Genomic DNA, 20,481 nt, shown 5'->3' with positions numbered 1-20,481 from the left:
CAAAGGAACATCCCTTCACTGCTATTATGTAAAAAGGTGAATATGCATGTGACACCTGTTCTAAACATGTTTACATAATAGCAGTGAAGGGGTGTTCCTTTGTCTACCTGAGGAACTGTATATTTTGTCCGCTTTCATTGTCAGTCATGCTCATAGTGTAATAACCTCACAACCTTTTAACACAACCATTTCTAAATCTTTTTGCGTGTATCCGTTTAAGTTTTCTCGATATTCTGTTATACAAGCTGATGCAAGTTGCACATAATTCAGAATTATTTTAGAGATCATAAAACTACAGACCCCAAAGCACGCCCCTCCCAAAAAGTGAGAATGAACCTATCAATATTCACCCTAAATAATGTTTGAAGAATTTATTAAAGGTACCATCAGTCTAAGATGTTTATATATTTCTATCAAAATGTAACTCAGCAAAATATATACAAAATAAAAAGGACATCATTGCATATGATATATTGATCATGACAAATGTTTATATCTGTTCCCAAAGTTTAAATTGTCTCTGGACACTTCATTAGCTTTGTTCATGTCAAGCAATATGAAACAATACCCGTTTTTTGTATCCTAATGCCGACCTATTTACTTTTTTCTTGTATTTAAAGTTGAAAACATTTTTATAAGAAATATTAATAATTGTCATAATTTTGAAATATGTAGTGAGACATTATATTTTGAGCTTTTTCTCAATTCCTCCATCTGTTTAATGTTACGTCACCTAATTATAAAACCTCAAGCCCTTCTAACACAGCCATTTCTAACGCCAATTTCGTGCATCCGTTTATAAAGTTGTCTCGATATTCTGTGATGATAATGTACAACATTACCAAAACCGGTGAAGTAAGAAGAAAAAGGGGGAAAAAAGAAAAAAAAAGAAAAAAGAAAGAAAGATAAAATGATAGAAGAAAAGATAGATTGAAAGAAAGACAGAAAGATAAGAAGAAGAAAGTTAAAAAGTCATTATCAATTGGGTAATTATGAGCTACAAATATTTGGTTGAACACATAACATCAATTCTACAATGACATATTTTGTTTGTAGTCAAGACTCCTTTTAGGGCCTTATTTCCTTGTATACATAGAGTTAGCATCAAATTGGAGATTATGTGACGGTATGAATGACTAAAGATTTCATAAATGGGCACTCATGCTACCAAAAATGAGATTTCCACTGGTATTCTTACCTCTAAGTGTTGAAAAAACTCTTGAAGGTGATTTCATAAGTTGAATTTGGTTGAGATTCAGTATCCATAAAGAAGAAAAGAACTTAAACACTACATCTCAAAATCGTTCATAGGACGATTAACTCGCAGCTATAACCAGATTTAAAGTGTGTACGACAATGATATTACTGCTTCAAAGCTGGTCCAACGTTCGCTTCCAACCATTCACGTGCTTCATGGGTCATCAGGCGTAAAGGGTCCTTCAACTGATCCATGATGTTTTTACCGAAATACACGATCTTTCCATCACGGATAAATATCACCCGATCTGGGTGCGCTTTGAACATCCTGGAGAAGAGGTTGTCCATCTGGTCAACGACGAGGCGGAACTTTGAAGTATCGCTGACGTCATCAGTCATGCAGTCGTGTGTCTCGGCATCTATCTGGAGAAGATCTCTGAAAACATAAAACACACGTATCCATGCACATTTAATTCTTTCAGGATATGATCACTAAATAACAGATCTATGATATGCTTGCAGCTCTCCGTCAAACTATTTAACGTATACATATAAAAGGAAGAGAGAAACTTGCTAATACAAAAGACAGAAAAGGGGGAAGAACTCTGCTTTCTAATCACAATAATAGTTGAAAACTAACACCAATCGATATAATAATAAAGTTAATGATGCTAATGATGCAATGAGAATTCATATACGACTAGAACTATGTCAAGAACCAAATGTTATCAATAAGTATTGAATACGTTGGTTTTGAACTTGTCCACTTTGTCAACTTAAAACTTTTAGCGTATAGTTGCTAGTTGAATTTGCTACCGTGAGATGTGTTTTGGATAAGGCACCATTAATGGGACACATGGTCTGCTCTTACACATACATTTGGTATATCAAAACTTGTTATAAAATGATGACGTAGATCCTATTCAAATGAATGGCTGAAAGCGGACACGTGACCATGCATTTATTTAGCCTAACGCGAAATTTCGATAACTCCCAGTCATTATCCTATGGTAATGACTGGTCATTAGCGATACCTTTCGGAACCATTCGGTACCTTTGAAACAATCCAAACACCCTCGGCCAGGGGCGGCGATTTCTTTTCATGACCGGGGGGGGGGGGCAGAAAAAAAAATCCGCATCAGGCAAAGTGGAGCGTAAATTGGCGTGGGATCCAGGGGCAAAGGTGTCAAGGGGCGGAGCCTGATAAAAGGTCAGGGGTTTGGGGCATTTAATTACGGTCAGATGAGCATATTTTGATACCTTATTTGTGACACTGGCATGCAGGTCGCTTATTGGAGTGGGGTCCAGGGGCGGAGCCCCCAGAAGCTCAGGGGTTTTATGCATTAAATTACGATCAGATGAGCATCCAGGGGCCGCCTTAGGGCCCTTGGTGGGGTCCAGGGGGCAGAGCCCCTGGAAGCTCAGGCGTTTTATGCATTTAATTACGGTCAGATGAGCAACCAGGGGCCCACCTTAGGGCCCATGGTGGGGTCCAGGGGGCAGAGGCCGCGGAAGTTCAGGGAAAAATCATGCCTTTTCAACAACAATCACTGAAATCACTGGTATCGAATTAGAAATAAACCACATTTGAATTTCATTTGGGGGGAACTGCCCCCAAAGCCCCCCCCCCCCATCAGTACGCACGTGTAAGTGAGCATAGTGAATGTGACGGAATTGACTACCCCTTCACAAGTTTTGTTGTATTAAAAAAATCACATTCCAAAACTATAGTATAACAACAAGCAATAAACTTTTTCATACTTCAATTTTCTCCGTGTTTATTTGTAAATTTTGAAGGATATTATGCGAGGGAGCTACCGAGTGAGAAGATTTTTGCGTTTTTATTTGTCTAAACGCTGCACTCTTGGGCCCTCCAGAGCCTAAAAGTGTGTTGCAGTCTTTAGTCAGTATTTGCTATACATTTTTGTGTGCACTTTTTCAAATTTTGAGGGGGACGACCCCCCTAAACAAATTGAGGGCGGGAACGTGTCCCCCGTCCCCCCGGGATCGCCGCCCCCGCCTTCGGTTATCGCCTCGGGTGCGTTATACTGTTCCAAAGGTACCTTGTGTGGGTAATTCCTACTAATGCCCTCACTGCAGTGCATTATTGGTATATTATTGCCCTGAATCAAAAGTTATTGAGCCAAATCGTATTTCGTTGGTGATCATCATAAAAGGGTGAAAACAAACGCTCTGTACCAGTCCATAAAACCCAATCTTAAAGCCCCACTGCACTACTTGTAGCTTCTTGTTCCCTCTATATAGGAAACAATGCCTAAGCGGTGCCCGTGGGTCCCCCATGATCCTCTTTTTCTTATGTTAATTGACAGCTGAGTTGATGAGATAACCACCTGCCAGTGAACATGGCGGAACTATTCCAGAGGGGCTTTAATCCTAAATAATCAGATAAGCATTAACGGGTTTCGTTTAATTCTATATACAGAATGTTACTCATTACAATATCAATATCGTTAATTTACAGCGGAACAGTGTATTTTATGAAATATGATAATGTTCTTAGTCCCGGAGGCAATGTAAATGTGACTGCTACACGTACTTAGCTGCATCAATCCTCTCTTGAAGAGACTTGTGACGCTTCATGTAGCTAACATTGCTCCCCAGAGACCACACTCCTTCGGCATGAGCTTCGGCGAGGTAGACGGCTAGGAAATCGACCTGGGTTCGGTAGTCGCGAACAATACCTGCAAGCGTACCACCTATTACACAGGCCTATAAGACGACAATATTTTAAATAAATTCATATGAAGACAAATAAAAGAGAATCAATTCATAAATTCAACATTATAAAATAAAACAAAAGGAGGGGAGCAGGAGGAGGGGGAGAACGAGGAGGAGTGACAGGAGAAGGACGGGGACAGGGAGGGGAGGAGGAGGAGAGGAGGAGGGGAGGAGGGGAAGGAGGGGGAGGAGGGGGAGGAGGGGGAGGAGGAAGTGGAGGAGGGATAGGAGGAAGGGGGCATGATGAGGGGGGGGGGGGAGTAGGAGGGGAAGAAGAATAAAAGGAAGAAGAAGATGAAGAACAAGAAGAACAAGAAGAACAAGAAGAAGAAGACGAAGAAGAAGAAGACGAAGAAGAAGAAGCAGAAGAAGAAGAAGAAGAAGAAGAAGAAGAAGAAGAAAAAGAAGAAGTAGAAGAAGAAGATGAAGAAGAAGAAGAAGAAGAAGAAGAAGAAAAACGATGAAGAAGAAGAAGGAGAAGTAGAAGAAGAAAAAGAAGAAGGAGAAGACGGAGAAGAAACTTTATAACCTTATTACAGCCAGCCTTACTATTTTACATATACTCTTTTGTCGTGTATACAATTTACAATGATTTATTTGCTTTATATTTGTAAAACTGCAACAAAAATAAAAAAAAATCAAGCAGAACAACATAAATCGAATCAAATCAAAATAAACAAAGACAATAATTTCCCTTTCACAATCTGTCTAAATTTAGATGTTATTGTAAGGTCTGGAAAGCTGTATGTGGTACTATTCCCAGTAGTTTGCGACTTTGAGATAAAAGCAGTGAAGGTGGAAGTGGTGGTGATGGTGCGGAAATATGTGTAGTACAAAAAAAAGATGTACCGTATTCAAATGGTAAAAAAAAAATGTCAACATTATCCAGAAGAAAGCAAATCAAAGGCTTTATTTCCTTAGACAACTTAAGAAACTCCACATAGATAATACACTTCTTGTTCTGTTCTATAAATCAATCATTCAGTCTATCTTGACATTCAATCTCATTTGTTACTTTCGTAATGGAACACGTGCTAGCAAAAGGAAAACAGAAAGAATAAGGAAAATTGCTCAGCGCATCACCGGTTTGGAATTGCCCAGTTTAGAAAGTATATATGTTGATCGTACATTGCTGAAGATTACTCGTATTATGAAAGACCCGTCACATCCTTTGTTCCATAATTATAATTTCAACCGTTCAGGAATTCGCCTCTGCGTTCCCCGCACTAGGCGGGAACGCTTCAGACGCTCATTTGTACCAGATTCAACTCACATGTTCAACAGTATGGTAAAACGAGGGCAATCAATGTAGACACTGTACCCTTTTTATTTTATTGCTTTCCTCCATTCCTATACAAGTAGTCAGATCTTATTTTTAGATGAAACGCCATTGATGTTATGTTGTTATTATGTTTTATAATCTGTTTAATTTTGTACATTTCCTTGTAACACACAATTGTACCAGTGAACAATGAATTTCCATATTATGGACAATAAATCAATTCAATTCAAGTAATTAATTTTCATATATAGAAAAAGTACCAATGTATTTGATATCAATATCTCAATTTTCATCAAAAGTGGATTTAGCTCCTTTTGGAATTAAACTCTTCAAATCGTGATCTCACCCTAAGCGGAGGTCAGGAAGCTGATGAAGCCATGATCATCATAGGTCGGTCCTTGTTGATATGGAGATCCGAAAGACCTACGGTCTTACCGACTAGGGAGACCAGATTGAGGTTCGGCATTCCACTACCAATGTCAACCACGCTTGGTGCCGGTAAATCGACATAAGGATCCTGAATATACGCCCCCAGTTTCAACACCTAACATTAAAGACAAAAGAAACCATGATAATTATGTGAAAATAACCAACTACTAGCGTACTGACGTGTGTGTGTGGGTGTGAGTTTCTTTGTGAGATTCTTTCTTGAGAAAGTAATACCTATGTACTCATCATTTTTATGTTTAGATATGGTTAGAGGACGCAAAGTCCTTCGTAAATCAACCTGGAGTTGGACAAATTCTTTATCATTGTGATCCTTCTATTCAAATGTGCAAAAAAAAAATTTTTTACGTGATCTGAACTTGTTTTTTTTAAAGGATATACAATTAAGGTATTTTTTGAAAGTCTTTGCGATCATGTTAAGTACTACATATCATTTACCTCTGGGCAGTCATGGTATGCTAGGAACATAACGTGGATAATATCAGTGATCTTGCCAGGTCCAAACATTGGTTTCAAGTGCTCAAATCCACAGTGTTCCAGTGCTAGATAGCTTGCATCTAGCCAAACACTCTGGGCAGAACAAATAAGGAGAGAAAGGTATGAGCGAAATAAATTTGCAGGGTACTTTATAAGGCAAATAACAGCTGAAACGGGTTTATATAAACTAGTGATTTTAAACATGCTATCTCTTGAAATAACCGCCAGAGTCTAAAACAAAATAATGATGCAATTAAAATAAGCAACGATATGCTAAACTGGCAAAAGAAAATGCTAATTCATTGGTCAGTTTTGAGGTGTGTGCAATAAAATACAAATATATCTGCTATGTGCTTAAAATAGAATTCATAACAGCCATAATTTAGAGTTCTAAAGTCGATTGTTACTTTGTCTCATTACTCCTTTATGCTAGTTTGCCCTTTTTATCCATATTTGTATTGTTTAATGAAGTCTCATCTTTCGCAGTGATCTGGTCTGTACATTTTTCTCTATACCTCTCTATATTTGAAGAGTTTCATTCCAAAAGGAGCTAAATCCACTTTGGGTACTTCTGAGTAAATCGCCTTTTTTTTATTTCTCCACTTTCCCTTTAGCCATGGACCTTAATGTTGTGAAATATTTTAAAGGTGTCACCCTGGACCAATAATATATGATAAGAAAAAATCTACCAGTTTTTCCTGATTTTTACTAAATTTTTAGATTTTTTTTTCTCGTGGATTTAGCTCCTTTTGGAATGAAACATGATATTGTACCTGAAAAATTTCATATTTTCTCAATAAAGTCACTGAAATTAATTCAAATTTAGTAGCAAACCTTTCCTTTTAAATTATAATAGTAAAATCACAACTAAAAAAACATTTTGAAAAGAGATTAAACAACATATCACATTTTCATTCCAAAAGGAGCTAAATCCGTTTCATTCAAAAAGGAGCTAAATCCATGTTTCATTCCAAAAGGAGCTAAATCCACAAAATCTAAAAAATGCAGTAAAAATCAGAAATAACTAGTAGATTTGTTTTCTGTCATATATTATTGGTCCAGGGCGACACCTTTAACATATATAACAACATGAAGGTACATTGCTAAAGGGAAAGTGGAGAAATAAAAAAGGTGATTTACTCAGAAGTACCCAAAGTGGATTTAGCTCCTTTTGGAATGAAACATGATATTGTACCTAATTTTTTTCATACTTCCTGGTAAAATTTTCGAACGTGATATAGTGCGTTTTGTCCCCATGTAGGAAATCATTATTTTAAGACAAATAACTCAATTTTGATAAAATATGGATTTAGCTCCTTTTGGAATCAAGCCCTTCATTTATCAAACAATGTCTCTATACTTTAATCAAGATCCATTATAATATTCTTATCTTGGTTCTCCTATCGGCTGTGAAAGAAGAACATATGGAGATCATAATGTTTTCAATCGGCCAAATACCTGCACTTTTTCGATGACATCTGGCTTAGTAAAGTCCAACCTTTCATTAAACATTTGTTGAATCTCATCCGAAAAGGCAATTTTATTGTACTCCTCGAAAACCTTGATGGCCTGCGCTGGTTCACCAAAAACTTTTGTTATCTTGGGAAATCCAGCATCTTCAGAAGATGGTATGTTTGGTACACCTTCTGCAGGCCCTGTGGGCCATTTAGGGTCCTCCATCTTCAGCTTCCTCAAATTGAATATCAGAAGAAAAAATTGTGAACTGATTATATCGCAATCTAAGTTGAAATAATTCACCACTTTTTGTAGTTCAGGATTCTGTTGGTACCCAAGCTTTTGCTCGTGTCATTAAAAAGCCTAATTCGTTAAAAGGCAAGACAGAAGCAACGGCAACAACAAGAAAATACAAACATTAAACACACAAACAAACGACAAGAGCAGCAGCCTCGACGCAACAGTTTAGAGTAGTCACTAGTCTCACTATGTATATGACGGACTAAGAAAGACGACAAAATTATACAGTTCCTCATTCTACCCTCAACAATTGCTGTTGTAGACAAGGAACATCCCTTCACTGCTATTATGTAAAAATGTGTAGAACAGGTGTCACATGCATATTCACCTGTTCTACATTTTTTTAAAACAAAATATCAGTGAAGAGATGTTCCTTTGTCTACCACGGCAATTGTTGATGGTAGAATGAGGAACTGTATATTTTGTCCTCTTTCTTTGTTCGTCATATTCATAGTGTCTAGAAGCCTAATAGAACAAAGGTGGCGCAATCCGTTTTATCAATAGGAGATTTGAACACAATGCGAAGGGTGCAGAGTTCGCGCTTTGTGTTATTACGAGCGTATGGCAAGCCGTTTTAACATTTATGGAACCGCGTTTTCTAAGAAAAAAATACGAACAAGTCTTGTTGCGTTTAGCGTCTGTGCACTTCGGTTGTTTGTACATGGGTATTTGTTCCGAATACAGACAGGCCCTACGTTATCAACAGTGGGTATACTTCTCAAAATATTGGGTCCCATATTTGCAATATATGGGAAGGGGAGGGGTGAAAATATATTCTTATGGGGGAGGGGGAACTGAAAATCATTCTTGGAGGGAAGGCACGTATTGCATTGTATTCTCACACTGCTTGGCATTGCAACTGTTCAGCAAAATGTCACTGTTGAAAATCTTTACTCTTTCTAGCGAAGGCAATGCATGCCCAATCAAAGGGGCATTTAAAGGGATCCGGTAACTTTGTCTCAAATTCTGAAACATAATCCTGGATTTTGCTCATGCTGCAATCATAATTATAAACCTTTAGGTCAGTCAGTAACCCCATGAATTTTACAAGCCGATCGCCTGTCTGATTAACAAGATAGTTATGATTGGAATTACAAATTTTGAAAACCGTTCGCCAAACGGTTTTCATAACATTACAGTCTATTGGTGAAAATGAGTATGGTAAAACCGGTCACTCAGAAATTTTTAATTTTTGGAGGCACTTCTTGATCATTTTGAAGCGCAATTTGTTTAGGGCTTCAATATTACACCATATCACAGACACTGCTAACACGTAGGGCCGTGCAACTCAGATCTAACATTGTTAAACGATGCCTTTAATGGGCAATGCATTAACATCCATAAATTCTTATCAATGCAAATCAACCTTTTTGCCTAAATAGCAAATAGATATAGACTTACATGGTTACATGTATTAATGCTAAAATACGTATAGAACACTGGGTAAACAGTTAATGTCAACACTCACTCTTCTTGTGCTTTGTTTCTCTCAAAAAGGCGCTTAATAAATGCAACATTATTATATTATTGATATCGAAATGGTCATAGCACTTATAATTAAGTACGTAAATTCCACGTTGATACAGATTAACGATATAGGAGTTGAGATTTTCATCCCGACGTAATACATGTGTTTAATACATGTGTCTGAAATAATTATATTTGTTTAATTGGGAGGTGGGAGAATCATGCGTAAAACCACTCTTGGTAAAACATGTGCTCCCATCGATAATGTAATTCTATATTGAATTTTCTTTGTAAAAAGAATTACATTGTATATTTCCAATTGATAATGTAATTTCATATTGAATTTTCATAGTAGAAAGGATTACATTAAATTTTTCCCAGCATCCATAACATTTTTCAATACGATGGACATCCAAATCGTATTTTAATCAACTACGATTCATTTTTGATTTTAGAATTAAATCATATTGATTAGCAGGTTGGTAGCAATAAATGTAGCGTTCCATTAAAGGAATAGTAGTGTGTAACTGAATACGTGATATTTTGAAATACATATTAGTTATACAGTAAATTGTATCAAACCTAAAGTATTCGTATCAAATGAATACATACCCGCTTTTTATTTTCAAATGTTTCACTTTCAATGACATTGTACACAATTATACCATGGATGGTCATACATAATTATACTACTGTTAACAATTATACCGAGAATCATGATTCAACATACGCTAACAGCCTATAGTGCATCCTCTAATAACTCACATATCCCTGCTCTAACATTCACATTTTAAATTCACAATTAAGGAGTCACAGTCACTGATCACTGAATCTCTGACCGCTAGGGTATAATAAAATATAAATAAACACCATCTTACATGTCAAATTGTTTCTTTATGGGCCTCCACTCAGCGTAATGATAATTCTTACCATTCGCACGTCCACTACGTAGCATACACAACACTCTAAATGAAAAGCGTGACCTTCGAGATGTGGCTTCTACAAGTACAATCGCACATTAAAGGGGAAGTCCACCCGGCAATTTTCTTGGTTCTGATAAAAGCAGAAAAATGAGAGAGACAAGTTAGTGAAAGTTTGAGAAATATATACAGTTATCATCAAGGAAACACAATTTGGCAACACTGTGACGTATCTTCCGAGCTCCTCTCCAAATTGCTCTGTCCATAACATTTCATAAACTGTCATTTTCGTAGTTATAGATAACAGAATAGATTTGTTTCACGCAGGGGTTGTATAAAACTTATTTACAATAGTTATATTTAGGGTGGATGTATGATTCATCGCACCTTCAAAAACTCTTTACTTTCTTATTTTCAATCGGTTTTTGCTCAAACTTTCACTAATCTGTTTCTCTGTTTCTGTTTCGAGTTAAACCAACTCAATATCAGGGTGAAATTCTCCTTCAAATGTTCATGAGGATAATATATTTTTCAGAAACACATCCAAATACAGAATGTGCTTAAATTATAAATTTGTTTTTACTTCTTTATACTAACTTTATCTTGTGTCTTTCTAATGCATTACAAACAGGAACGCAGGAATTTGGAATAATAAACGAGCTAGAGTCGTAATGTAAGTGTATTGGTATTACGAAAGATTTTTTGTTACAGGCGAAAGTGCTTTAATCAGTATTTGCTCAAACTTTCACGGACCGGTTTCTCTACTTGTTCTGCTTCTATTAAAACAAACTTGACATCAGGGTGGACTTCGCCCTTAATATTGAAAGAATCTTGATTCATGTCCTCACGATATAATAGTATTTGCACGCACTTTTGTATGCCCAACTCAAGTACTGCATTTCTTTTATGTGATTCTCAACGAGCTTCGTTCAATCCCGGTGGCTGCCTATGCCTGTACAGTGTACATAGTAGTGTATTCACAGGCCATGTTTGCAGTCTTATGTGTTACGATTTTAGGTTTTAACTACTGTTGTTCAATCTAAGGATTCCTTTTGAACAGCACCTCATTTCACCATGTGTTAGGTGTCATATGAAAGAAAATTACATTTCCTTTAAGATGATACCTCATTCAATAGGTTTTGGGATGATTCGCAGAATTCTTTTGAGTCAATAATGTGATTTTTTTACCATTTTTTCCAAAAATGTGAATTGTGCCAAACTACATATTTCTCCATATTTAATCGATTATGATGCTACATGTAATCGCTTAGCTTACGTTGCTATGGTAATAATATGCCTAGCAACCGATATATAATGTGTTATCAGAGTCAAATTTGGATATAGGTCAAATAATACATAACATAAGACCTGTTCCAAGTGACAGACATAATTTGCCGTCTTAAACATTTTCATAGTGCATGGTGTGGTTCAGAATGTACACCCTACCCCTTCTCTCCATTGAACCCCCCCCCTCATCAAAATTAGTTTTGGGATGGCCCGGGGTGGGGGGGGGGGGCAGTATGTTACGTAAGACATGATGTGTGTTCAGAAATGATGCAGGCTATCTGTCAAGTGACACATCAAAATGAGTTCTGGATCCATGTGATAGTCATGATTTTCAGTCTGAATCATGAAGACAATGGATGGAGGTGTTCAGAATGTGCACCATTTCCACCTCTGGGACCCTCCCCCTCTTCTATAACAAAATTAGAGCAATTTGTTTATTAAAGCTATATGCATTGTACATTGTAATCGAAATATTGGTCTAGTATTTTGTTCTCTCCAAGGAATCTTCACAATGCATTTAACATTTAATGGTTAAAACTGCATTGGAAAATTTGTCAATTTCTTGCAACCCCCCCCCCCCCCCTGCCTCGAGAATTTGACCCTAATTATCTATTTTGTACAATAAATTCATTAACCTGCTAAGTGTATGATGATTAGAGACATGGATTCAAAATATAGATTCTTAAAGGTTGGAATCAAATCAAATAATGAGTTGAAGTGGGGGCAGGGGGCGGGGGGGGGGGTGCAGCTCCCCTGCCCATTTTGAACTTGTCTATATATATTGGGCAATTGGGCTCTTCTTGAAAGTCAGCCATAATTGTATAAATTTAGACAATTTCTTAACCTAATCAGAAGTAATGAAGTAAAATTGTCATTTTTGTAAACATGCAATAGTTGTATATCAGAAGATTTTAATAAAATTAGACTGAAATTATTCTAATTGAGGGTGACGTCGGCTGCGTATGCTAGGTTCGAATACATGTACAAGAAATAATAGGATATTTGTGTGATTGTAAAGTGAATGCGCGCGGTGGGTGAGGAGGGGGGGGGGGCGTCGTGATGCCCTGTTTTGGATCTTGAGTACGGTTAGATCATCACGTGTCGTGCGTTATCATATAACAGACCAGTTCGTAGATACAATCTGCGCACGCGCAGATAAAGGTCACTTGTACAAAATTGCAAAACCCACAGAGACTAAAAATGGATACATGCTCACGAGAGTTATGTAATCATTAATCATGCATGAACCTGTGATACATTATATTGAACACAGGTGGAAGTAATCCTTTCAAGAGGGCAAACAAAGAATCACCTCCGTAACTTTAGCTTTGATTATACCAAAAGGCACAAAGTAGGCTTTATCTATATCTATTAGATCTGTGGATATTTGGGGTCAGCTGAATGTGCTAACTACGAACTGGTCTATTATAACATGTCTAATAACTTTTCGGGAGGATAGCCGATTGCCCGCAATCCTTATAATCACACCGCATGATTCAAAGAGCAGATTAAGTTCTGATGAATGTGAAAAACTTTGCACGAAAAATAGGGTATTACAACTGTATTGATGGATTAATCAAATTTACGTCTTGATGTATAAAAACTACATCTTATGTAATTTAGCCCATCCGTTGCAAAGCACAAATATGAGCCAAGGTTTATTTCCATCAATCGAGAGCAAGTTCGCACGATAAAAGAATGCGTACGTAATTGCGCACGAGTTGGGTTTAGAACATCACCAAACCGTAAGCTCGATTTCTAGGCCTTAGACAATTATTGTTTTCAATTAATTATGTTGTCAGCATCTTGCATTGTTCCATCGTTCTTTTTGAGGTAATTAGCGCATTCATGTTTGAAACTGAAAACATTGAGGTGCATCTGAATATCTAAAACCTTTGCATATACCATCAATAAACTGAAATTGTGTCATAAATTCCATATTCAATCTTTTTAGGGCGATTCCTTTTATACTATTACGAATACCGTAAAGTCACCATTTCTTCCCTGCCCCTCTCACGAATATATTCATCTCTCTCTCTCTCTCTCTCTGTCTGTCTCTCTTTCCTGTCTGTCTCTCTCTGTCTTTCTACCTCTTTACTTCGTCCCTCCGTTCCTCCTCCCTCACACACATTGAATTACTCTTCTTTTAAATAGACGCTTCTTTCCGGATCAGATCTGTAGATTCACGTTGACACAAGTTGAACATAATTCGACAATTTTTAGAGATCATGAAACTGCAAACCCTGCAGCACACCCCTCCCCAAAAGTGAGTTAACATATTAGAATTCACAATAAATTAAGGAATCAACAGTCTATTAGTAAGATGTTTATATATTTCTATCAAAATGTAATTCAGAAAAATATACAAAAGAAAGAGGACATCATTGCATATGATATATTGACCATGACAAATGTTTATATCTGTTTCCAAAGTTTAAATTTTCTCTGGACACTTCATTAGCTTTGTTCATGTCAAGCAATATAAAACAATACCCGCTTTTTGTACACTTCTGCTGACCTACTTACATTTTTCTTATATTTAAAATTGAAAAGATTTATCCTAAGAAAGACTAATAACATAATTTTGAAATATGTAGTGAGACATTATTAGTGAGCTTTTCTCAAGTTTTTTATGTTGTTTTTGTTATATCACCTAATTATGAAATAACCTCACACCCAATTTAACAGAACCATTTTTAACGCCAATTTCGTGCATCCGTTTAAGTTGTCTCGATATTCTGTGATGATATATATATGTACAACAAAACCAAAGCCGGTGAAGTAAGAAAAAAAAAAAAAAAAAAAAAAAAAAAAGAAGAAAGAAAGATAGAAAGTTAAAAGAAAAGATAGAAAGAAAGAAAGACAGAAAGATAAAGAGAAGGGAGTTAAAAAGTAATTGTCGATTGGGTAATTATAAGGAAGAAAAATGTCGCCTGATGATGAATAGGCCTAAAATATTTTATATAATATATTTTAACGCATTGTATTTGGTTTAAAAAAATAACATTAAATCTGCAATGGCATATTTGTATGCAAGACTCCGTTTAAAGCCCTATTTCCTTTTATACATAAAGTTGGCATCAAATTGGAGATTAATTCACTGTATTAATGTAAAAAAAACTCACACATTGGCACCCATGCTATAAAATAGAGATTTTCACTGGCAATGTTAGTACCTAAAGCGTTGAAAAACTGTTGTTCGTGTTTTCGCAAGTGAATTTGGTTGAAATCCCCTTTCATTGAACAGTTTTAATAGAAAACAACTTAAACACAACATCTAAAAAAATTTAAAGGACGATTAAACATATCGCAGCTATGACCTGATTAGAGTTTAAAGGATGTACGACAATGATATTACTGCTTTGAAGCTGGCCCAAGGTTCGCTTCCAACCATTCACGTGCTTCATGGGTCATCAGGCGTGAAGGGTCCTGCATCTGATCTATGATACTTTTACCGAAATACACGATCTTCCCATCACGGATAAATATCACCCGATCTGGGTGCGCTTTGAACATCCTGGAGAAGAGGTTGTCCATCTGATCAACGACGAGGCGGAACTTGGAAGAATCACTGACGTCATCAGTCATGCAATCATGTGACTCGGCATCTATCTTGAGAAGATCTCTGAAAACATAAAACACACGTATCCATGCACATTTAATTCTTTCAGGATATGATCACTAAATAACAGATCTATGATATGGAAGAAACAATTGGGCTATACTTATAACAATCAGTGTGAAATCTAGGCACACGTAAACTAAGTTAATGATGCTAATGATGCAATGAGAAGTCATATAAGACTAGAACTATTTCAAGAGCCAAATGTTACAAATATGTATTGAATACATTGGTTTTGAACTTGACCACTTTGTCAACTTAAGACTTTTACCGTATAGTTGCTAGTTGAAATTGCAACCGTGATATGTGTGTTTTGGTTGAGGCACCATAAGTGGAACAGATGGTCTGCTCTTACACTTCCATATGGTATATCAAAACTTGTTTCTGCCCTGAAACAAAAGTTATTGAGCCAAATCGTAATATGTTGGTGATCATCTCGAAAGGGTAAAAACAAACGCTCTGTACCAGTCCATAAAACCCAATCGTAAAGCCCCATTGCACTACGTGTAGCTATATCAAATATAATGATGCTCTTAGTCCTCAAGTCAATGTTAATATAGCTTCCTCACGTACTTAGCTGCATCAATCCTCTCTTGAAGAGACTTGTGACGTTTCATGTAGCTGACATTTGTCCCCAGAGGCCACACTCCATTGGCGTGAGCTTCGGCGAGGTAGACGGCTAGGAAATCGACCTGGGTTCGGTAGTCGCGAACAATACCTGCAAGCGTACCACCTACTACACAGGCCTATACGGAGACAAGATTGAAAACAATTTCATATGGAGACAAATAAAAGTGAATAAGTTTACAAATTCAACATTACCGGTATGAAAGAAAAAGAACAGGCACAATATGAAGTGGAGGAGGAGGGGGGGGGGGGGTGGGCAGGATGAGAGGAGGAGGAGGGATAGAAGGAGGAGAGGGAGGAGGAGGAGGGAAAGACTGAGGATGGGGAAGTAAGAGGGGGGAGAAGAAAACGACAAAGAAGAAGAAAAGAAGAAAAAGAAAAGAGGAAGGAGAAGAAGACGAAGGATGGAAATTAGTTACCATTACCATAAGGCTTATGGTAATGGTAACTAATTTCCATAAATAGAAAAACCCCAACAGTTGTGAAATATTGTTCCAACACAAAAATCTTGATCTTCTCACCCTAAGCGGAGGTCAGGAAGCCGATGAAGCCAGGATCATCATAATTCTGTCCTTGTTGATATGGAGATCCGAAAGACCTACGGTCTTACCGGCCAGGGAGACCAGATTGAGGTTCGGCATTTCACTACCAATGTCAACCACGCTAGGTGGCGGTATACCGACATCAGGATCCTGAACATACGCCCCCAATTTCAACACCTAACGTGGAAGACAAGAGAAACCATGATAATTATGTGAACATAGCCAACTACTAGCGTACTAATGTGCAAAGGTTTTAGTGCTTGGGCTGCTATCTAACATATACTGGAGTCCTTTCCCCTTTTTTGCTAAGCCCCCTCAATTTATTTTGGCTCATTACGCCAGTGTAGAGAACCATTACATGACCACTCTCCTGTACTAATTTAATGAATATGAGATCGGATTTTCAGCCCTTATTACAATAATTATCTTGGAGGACAATAATTCATCTAAAGATCTTAATTCATCTTAAGATAAGAAAACAAAAAATATTTATTTTATACACTCCTAGAAGGACTAAAACCAGGGTTATTAGACTGTAAAAAAAGAATTTGTTTATTGGTAATTTTTACGTATTTTTTCCATGTAGAATTTACTTGAAAACATTAGTTTTGCCACTTACGCACTAAATTTAGGTCTTGCTAACTCAAACTTTCAATTTAGTAGAACATACGTGGAATATTTAAGTAAAATCAAATACATAAGAACTTTAAGTAATTTCAGCTTGTATTAATTTAGTAATTTTAACTCAAAATCAGAAATTATACGTATTACTCAAACAATTTATGTTGATTATTCTTATCTTTTTAAAGTAAGGACCGATGCAGTGCGTAATAGATATATTTACATAATTAATGAATATTCATTAAGACCAAATTAAACTCTTTTTTAAATAAAACAATTCTTTTTTGTGGTTGAATGAAAATTTAAGGACTTTAAAACATCTACTAATTCATTTAACATGGCTAAGCAAAGACAAGACAATTTTTAATTGTTACCCAGTTCAAAACAAATCAAAACTTGATATTTCAGGAAATTGTCTACCAATTTTCCTTTTAAGATGCTACGATCAAGTATATATAAAATTTGGAGCCTTTCAATATGTGTCGAATTGAAGCGTATGTAATAGTTTGTGATGGTGGTAGATATATATATATATATACGGTTAAATCTTAAATAGAAGTAGTGAATGATTAGTGGATGTTACTTGTTAGATTAGATGGGTACCGAATCGTGCAATATGTAATCCTATCATAGCTTTTTTTTAATTATCTAAAATGATTACAATACTTAAATTATTTACGTTAATGTAACTCGATTTGAGTAAAAATGTATTCAGCAAAATAAGTAAATTCTACTTAAGATGCCGTAGGTAATATTTACTTAATGAAAATAAGGCAATTCTTTTCCTCAATTTTATTGAGTTATTTCGACTATTATTTTTTTACAGTGTAGACTCGTTCTTCTTGACAGATCCCCTTCATCACACCCCCCCCCCCCCTCCTCGAGCTCTTCAGGATGCCAGCCCGGATGTGAACCCCGTACGAGGCCAGCTGAGTGTAACGATGATTATGGTGTTGGCGTGCGTGTTTTGTTAGTATGTTTGTGAGTGTATCGAATATAGTTTTGCCAATTGATCATATAAAGTTAGCCACTTTGTAGTTAAAGCAGTCCTTCAATTTTCATAGCTGCATTGCAAAATTAACAAGGTATATTTCCATCAACTTATTTGAAAAAAATATTTCCGAACGATCCTTGAAAAAGTAATACCTTTTTACTCGTCATTTTTATTTATAGATATAGGTCGTACAGTCTTTCGTAAATCAACCTGGAGTTGGGCAAATTCATTATCATTGTGAGCCTTCTATTCAAATGTGCAAAAACAAAAAAGACGTGATCTGAACATGTCTTTAAAAGGAAATACAATAGCGTATTGAAATTACCATTAAGTTTATTTCTTGAAAGTCTTTTCGATCGTGTTAAATAAAATTTACCTCTGGGCAATCATGGTATGCTATGAACATTAAGGGGAGAATGTCTGTGATCTTGCCAGGTCCAAACATTGGTTTCAAGTGATCAAATCCACAGCGTTCCAATGCTAGATAGCTTGCATCTAGCCAAACACTCTGGGCAGAAAAATAAGGAGAGAAAAGTATAAGCGAAATAAATTTGCAGGGTACTTTATAAGCCAAATTACAGCAGAAACGGGTTTATATAAACTAGTGATTTTAAACATGCCATTTCTTGAAATATTTGCAGGAGTCTAGAACAAAGTAGGGATGCAATTAAAATCAGCAATGATATACTTAACTGGCTAAGAAAGGCTAATAAATTCATTAGTTTTCATGTGTGCACAATCAAATTAAAATCTGCCCTATTGTTTCAAAGAGAGTTCTAAACAGTTAGAATGCAGAGTTCTAAAATAATTTGTTACCTTGTCCCATCGCTCCTTCATGATAATTTTCATTTTCATCCATATTTGTATTGTTCAATGAAGTCTCATGTTTTGCTGTGAACCGGTCTGTACATGCCTCTCGATGATAACAATGTATAAATGTATATCCCCAAATAAACTATATTTATCACACAAAGTTTCTACACTTTTCATACATTAAAATCTTCATTTTATGTGGTGTTGATTCTTCCTTCCTTCAGATGTGAAAGATGATAACATAAGGAGAGCATAATGTTTTCACTTGATCAAATACCTGCATTTTTTCGATGACATCTGGCTTAGTAAAGTCCATCCTTTCATTAAACATTTGCTGAATCTCATCCGTGCTGACAATTTCATTGTACTCCTCGAAAACCTTGATGGCCTGCGCTGGTTCACCAAAAACTTTAGGTATATAAGGAAGTTCAGCATGGTCAAAAGATGCTAGGTTTGGTACACCTTCTGCAGACCCTGCAGGGGCGGATCTAGCTTTTTGCTAAGGGGGGGGTTGACCAAAATAATGACGATGCGGAGCATCGTCCACGAGCCGCGAAGCGGCGAGCCGATTTTTTTGGGGGTGTTTATTTGAACCCCGTAAGTGATGTTTTCCTGGCATCTATTAACACAATGGAGACCATAAAAAGCAGTGCATGATAACGTCTTTTTAAATCAAGTAACAGTTAAATACACAGTTATTTCCAGAGTTATCATGTGTTTGGTTAAGTTACCAGATGAGTTGAAAATCTTCTCACAATATTTGCACTTGAAAGGGTTTCTCTCCAGCGTGCGTTCTTTTTTCTTTCTTTTTTTTTCACTTCGGCGGTGGCCCGTGTCCTCAAAAAAGCTGATGGGGGGGGGGGGGGGGGGGGGGCAAGGGACTCTGTGACATTTTGTTCGCCCAACCCCCCCTCCCCCCAAAAAGAAATAATAATAATAATAATAATAATAATAATAATAATAATAATAATAATAAATGAAATAAATACATATAAATAGAATAAAATAAAATTACAAGTTTTAAAAAAAAGATAAGATTTAAAAAAATGGTCCCCGGATTTTTTTTTTTTTGGGGGGGGGGGGTTGCAACCCCCCCCAACCCCCTCTATATATCCGCTTCTGCCCTGTGGGCCCATCAGGGTCCTCCATCTTCAGCTTCCTCAAATTGTAAATCACAAGTACAAACAAATAATATTGTTAGATGATTATATCGCAATCTAAGTTGAAATAATGCTGCTACTGTGTGTAGTTCAGGATTCTGTTGGTATCCAAGCTTTTGCTCGTGTCATTAAAAGCCTAATTTGTTAAAGCCAAGACAGAAGCAAAAGCAACAACAGAAACAGCAAAACAATAAACACACAAACAAACGACAACAGCAGCAGCCGCGCCGCAACAGTCTGGAGTAGTCACTATACAAGTGTAGATATATACATATCACGACAACGTAGCGCAATGCGTTTTATCAACAGGAGATTTAAACACTCTGGGATCAGAGTTCGCGCACTGTGGTAACACGAGACAAGACAAATGAGAGATAAAGACATAGAGAGAAAGAGAAAGAAAGAAAGAGAGAGAGAGAGAGAGAGAGAGAGAGATTGAGAGATATGAATTATGGAAGCGTGTCTTTCAAGAAGAATAGAAATACAAACAAGTCTCGTTGCGTTTAAGGTTTGTGCACGTCGGTTGTTTGT

The 20,481-nt window shown here is 36.6% G+C and overlaps 4 protein-coding genes across 5 annotated transcripts; all 4 read right to left on the bottom strand.

Moving 5' to 3' along the window:
• Window positions 1-923: 923 nt before the first annotated feature.
• On the bottom strand, window positions 924-11,344 carry LOC100893585. Of its 2 annotated transcripts, none has more exons than XM_030995256.1 (6): window positions 10,243-11,344; window positions 7,601-7,832; window positions 6,104-6,235; window positions 5,565-5,762; window positions 3,755-3,927; window positions 924-1,633 (listed from the first exon to the last, which is right to left on the bottom strand). In XM_030995256.1, the coding sequence occupies exons 1-4, from the start codon at window positions 10,317-10,319 to the stop codon at window positions 5,577-5,579; spliced, it is 627 nt and encodes a 208-aa protein (XP_030851116.1). In that variant the 5' UTR covers window positions 10,320-11,344; the 3' UTR covers window positions 924-1,633; window positions 3,755-3,927; window positions 5,565-5,576. The 2 variants fall into 2 exon arrangements, with proteins under 2 accessions (XP_030851116.1, XP_030851117.1); XM_030995257.1 differs by lacking the exon at window positions 10,243-11,344 and adding an exon at window positions 8,026-8,148.
• LOC115928194 (type I iodothyronine deiodinase-like) lies at window positions 1,363-5,284 on the bottom strand. The gene is made up of 3 exons (XM_030995114.1): window positions 5,258-5,284; window positions 3,755-3,927; window positions 1,363-1,633 (listed from the first exon to the last, which is right to left on the bottom strand). Exons 1-3 carry the CDS (start codon window positions 5,282-5,284, stop codon window positions 1,363-1,365), a joined length of 471 nt encoding a protein of 156 aa, XP_030850974.1.
• A 3,099-nt stretch (window positions 11,345-14,443) lies between the features above and the next one.
• LOC100893655 lies at window positions 14,444-19,939 on the bottom strand. The gene is made up of 6 exons (XM_030995113.1): window positions 19,914-19,939; window positions 19,068-19,278; window positions 18,354-18,485; window positions 16,342-16,539; window positions 15,767-15,939; window positions 14,444-15,196 (listed from the first exon to the last, which is right to left on the bottom strand). The coding sequence occupies exons 1-4, from the start codon at window positions 19,937-19,939 to the stop codon at window positions 16,354-16,356; spliced, it is 555 nt and encodes a 184-aa protein (XP_030850973.1). The 3' UTR covers window positions 14,444-15,196; window positions 15,767-15,939; window positions 16,342-16,353.
• LOC100893862 (type I iodothyronine deiodinase-like) lies at window positions 14,926-16,248 on the bottom strand. Its single transcript, XM_003726780.1, has 3 exons — window positions 16,240-16,248; window positions 15,767-15,939; window positions 14,926-15,196 (listed from the first exon to the last, which is right to left on the bottom strand). The coding sequence occupies exons 1-3, from the start codon at window positions 16,246-16,248 to the stop codon at window positions 14,926-14,928; spliced, it is 453 nt and encodes a 150-aa protein (XP_003726828.1).
• Window positions 19,940-20,481: the final 542 nt, after the last annotated feature.

Source organism: Strongylocentrotus purpuratus, unplaced genomic scaffold, assembly GCF_000002235.5.
Source record: "Strongylocentrotus purpuratus isolate Spur 01 unplaced genomic scaffold, Spur_5.0 spur5_scaffold_21, whole genome shotgun sequence".
Lineage (NCBI taxonomy): Eukaryota > Metazoa > Echinodermata > Echinoidea > Camarodonta > Strongylocentrotidae > Strongylocentrotus > Strongylocentrotus purpuratus.
This window is presented reverse-complemented; position numbering and strand designations above follow the sequence as displayed.

What these genes read in the sequence shown, in the direction of transcription:
- LOC115928194 (XM_030995114.1), bottom strand. Translation starts at nt 5,284, where the DNA reads ATGGAGGAAAGCAATAAAATAAAAAGG. An exon ending in AAAGCAATAAAATAAAAAGG is followed by an intron (nt 3,928 to 5,257) that starts GTACAGTGTCTA and finishes GTCGTCTTATAG; the next exon opens with GCCTGTGTAATAGGTGGTAC. An exon ending in GAGAGGATTGATGCAGCTAA is followed by an intron (nt 1,634 to 3,754) that starts GTACGTGTAGCA and finishes TTATGTTTTCAG; the next exon opens with AGATCTTCTCCAGATAGATG.
- LOC100893585 (XM_030995256.1), bottom strand. Translation starts at nt 10,319, where the DNA reads ATGCTACGTAGTGGACGTGCGAATGGTAAGAATTATCATTACGCTGAG. An exon ending in ATAAAGAAACAATTTGACAT is followed by an intron (nt 7,833 to 10,242) that starts GTAAGATGGTGT and finishes ATTCAATTTGAG; the next exon opens with GAAGCTGAAGATGGAGGACC. An exon ending in CATACCATGACTGCCCAGAG is followed by an intron (nt 5,763 to 6,103) that starts GTAAATGATATG and finishes CTTTAATGTTAG; the next exon opens with GTGTTGAAACTGGGGGCGTA.
- LOC100893862 (XM_003726780.1), bottom strand. An exon ending in GAGAGGATTGATGCAGCTAA is followed by an intron (nt 15,197 to 15,766) that starts GTACGTGAGGAA and finishes TTATGTTTTCAG; the next exon opens with AGATCTTCTCAAGATAGATG.
- LOC100893655 (XM_030995113.1), bottom strand. Translation starts at nt 19,939, where the DNA reads ATGGAGGACCCTGATGGGCCCACAGG. An exon ending in GACCCTGATGGGCCCACAGG is followed by an intron (nt 19,279 to 19,913) that starts GCAGAAGCGGAT and finishes GCAAAAAGCTAG; the next exon opens with ATCCGCCCCTGCAGGGTCTG. An exon ending in ATGTCATCGAAAAAATGCAG is followed by an intron (nt 18,486 to 19,067) that starts GTATTTGATCAA and finishes TTTTCTGCCCAG; the next exon opens with AGTGTTTGGCTAGATGCAAG.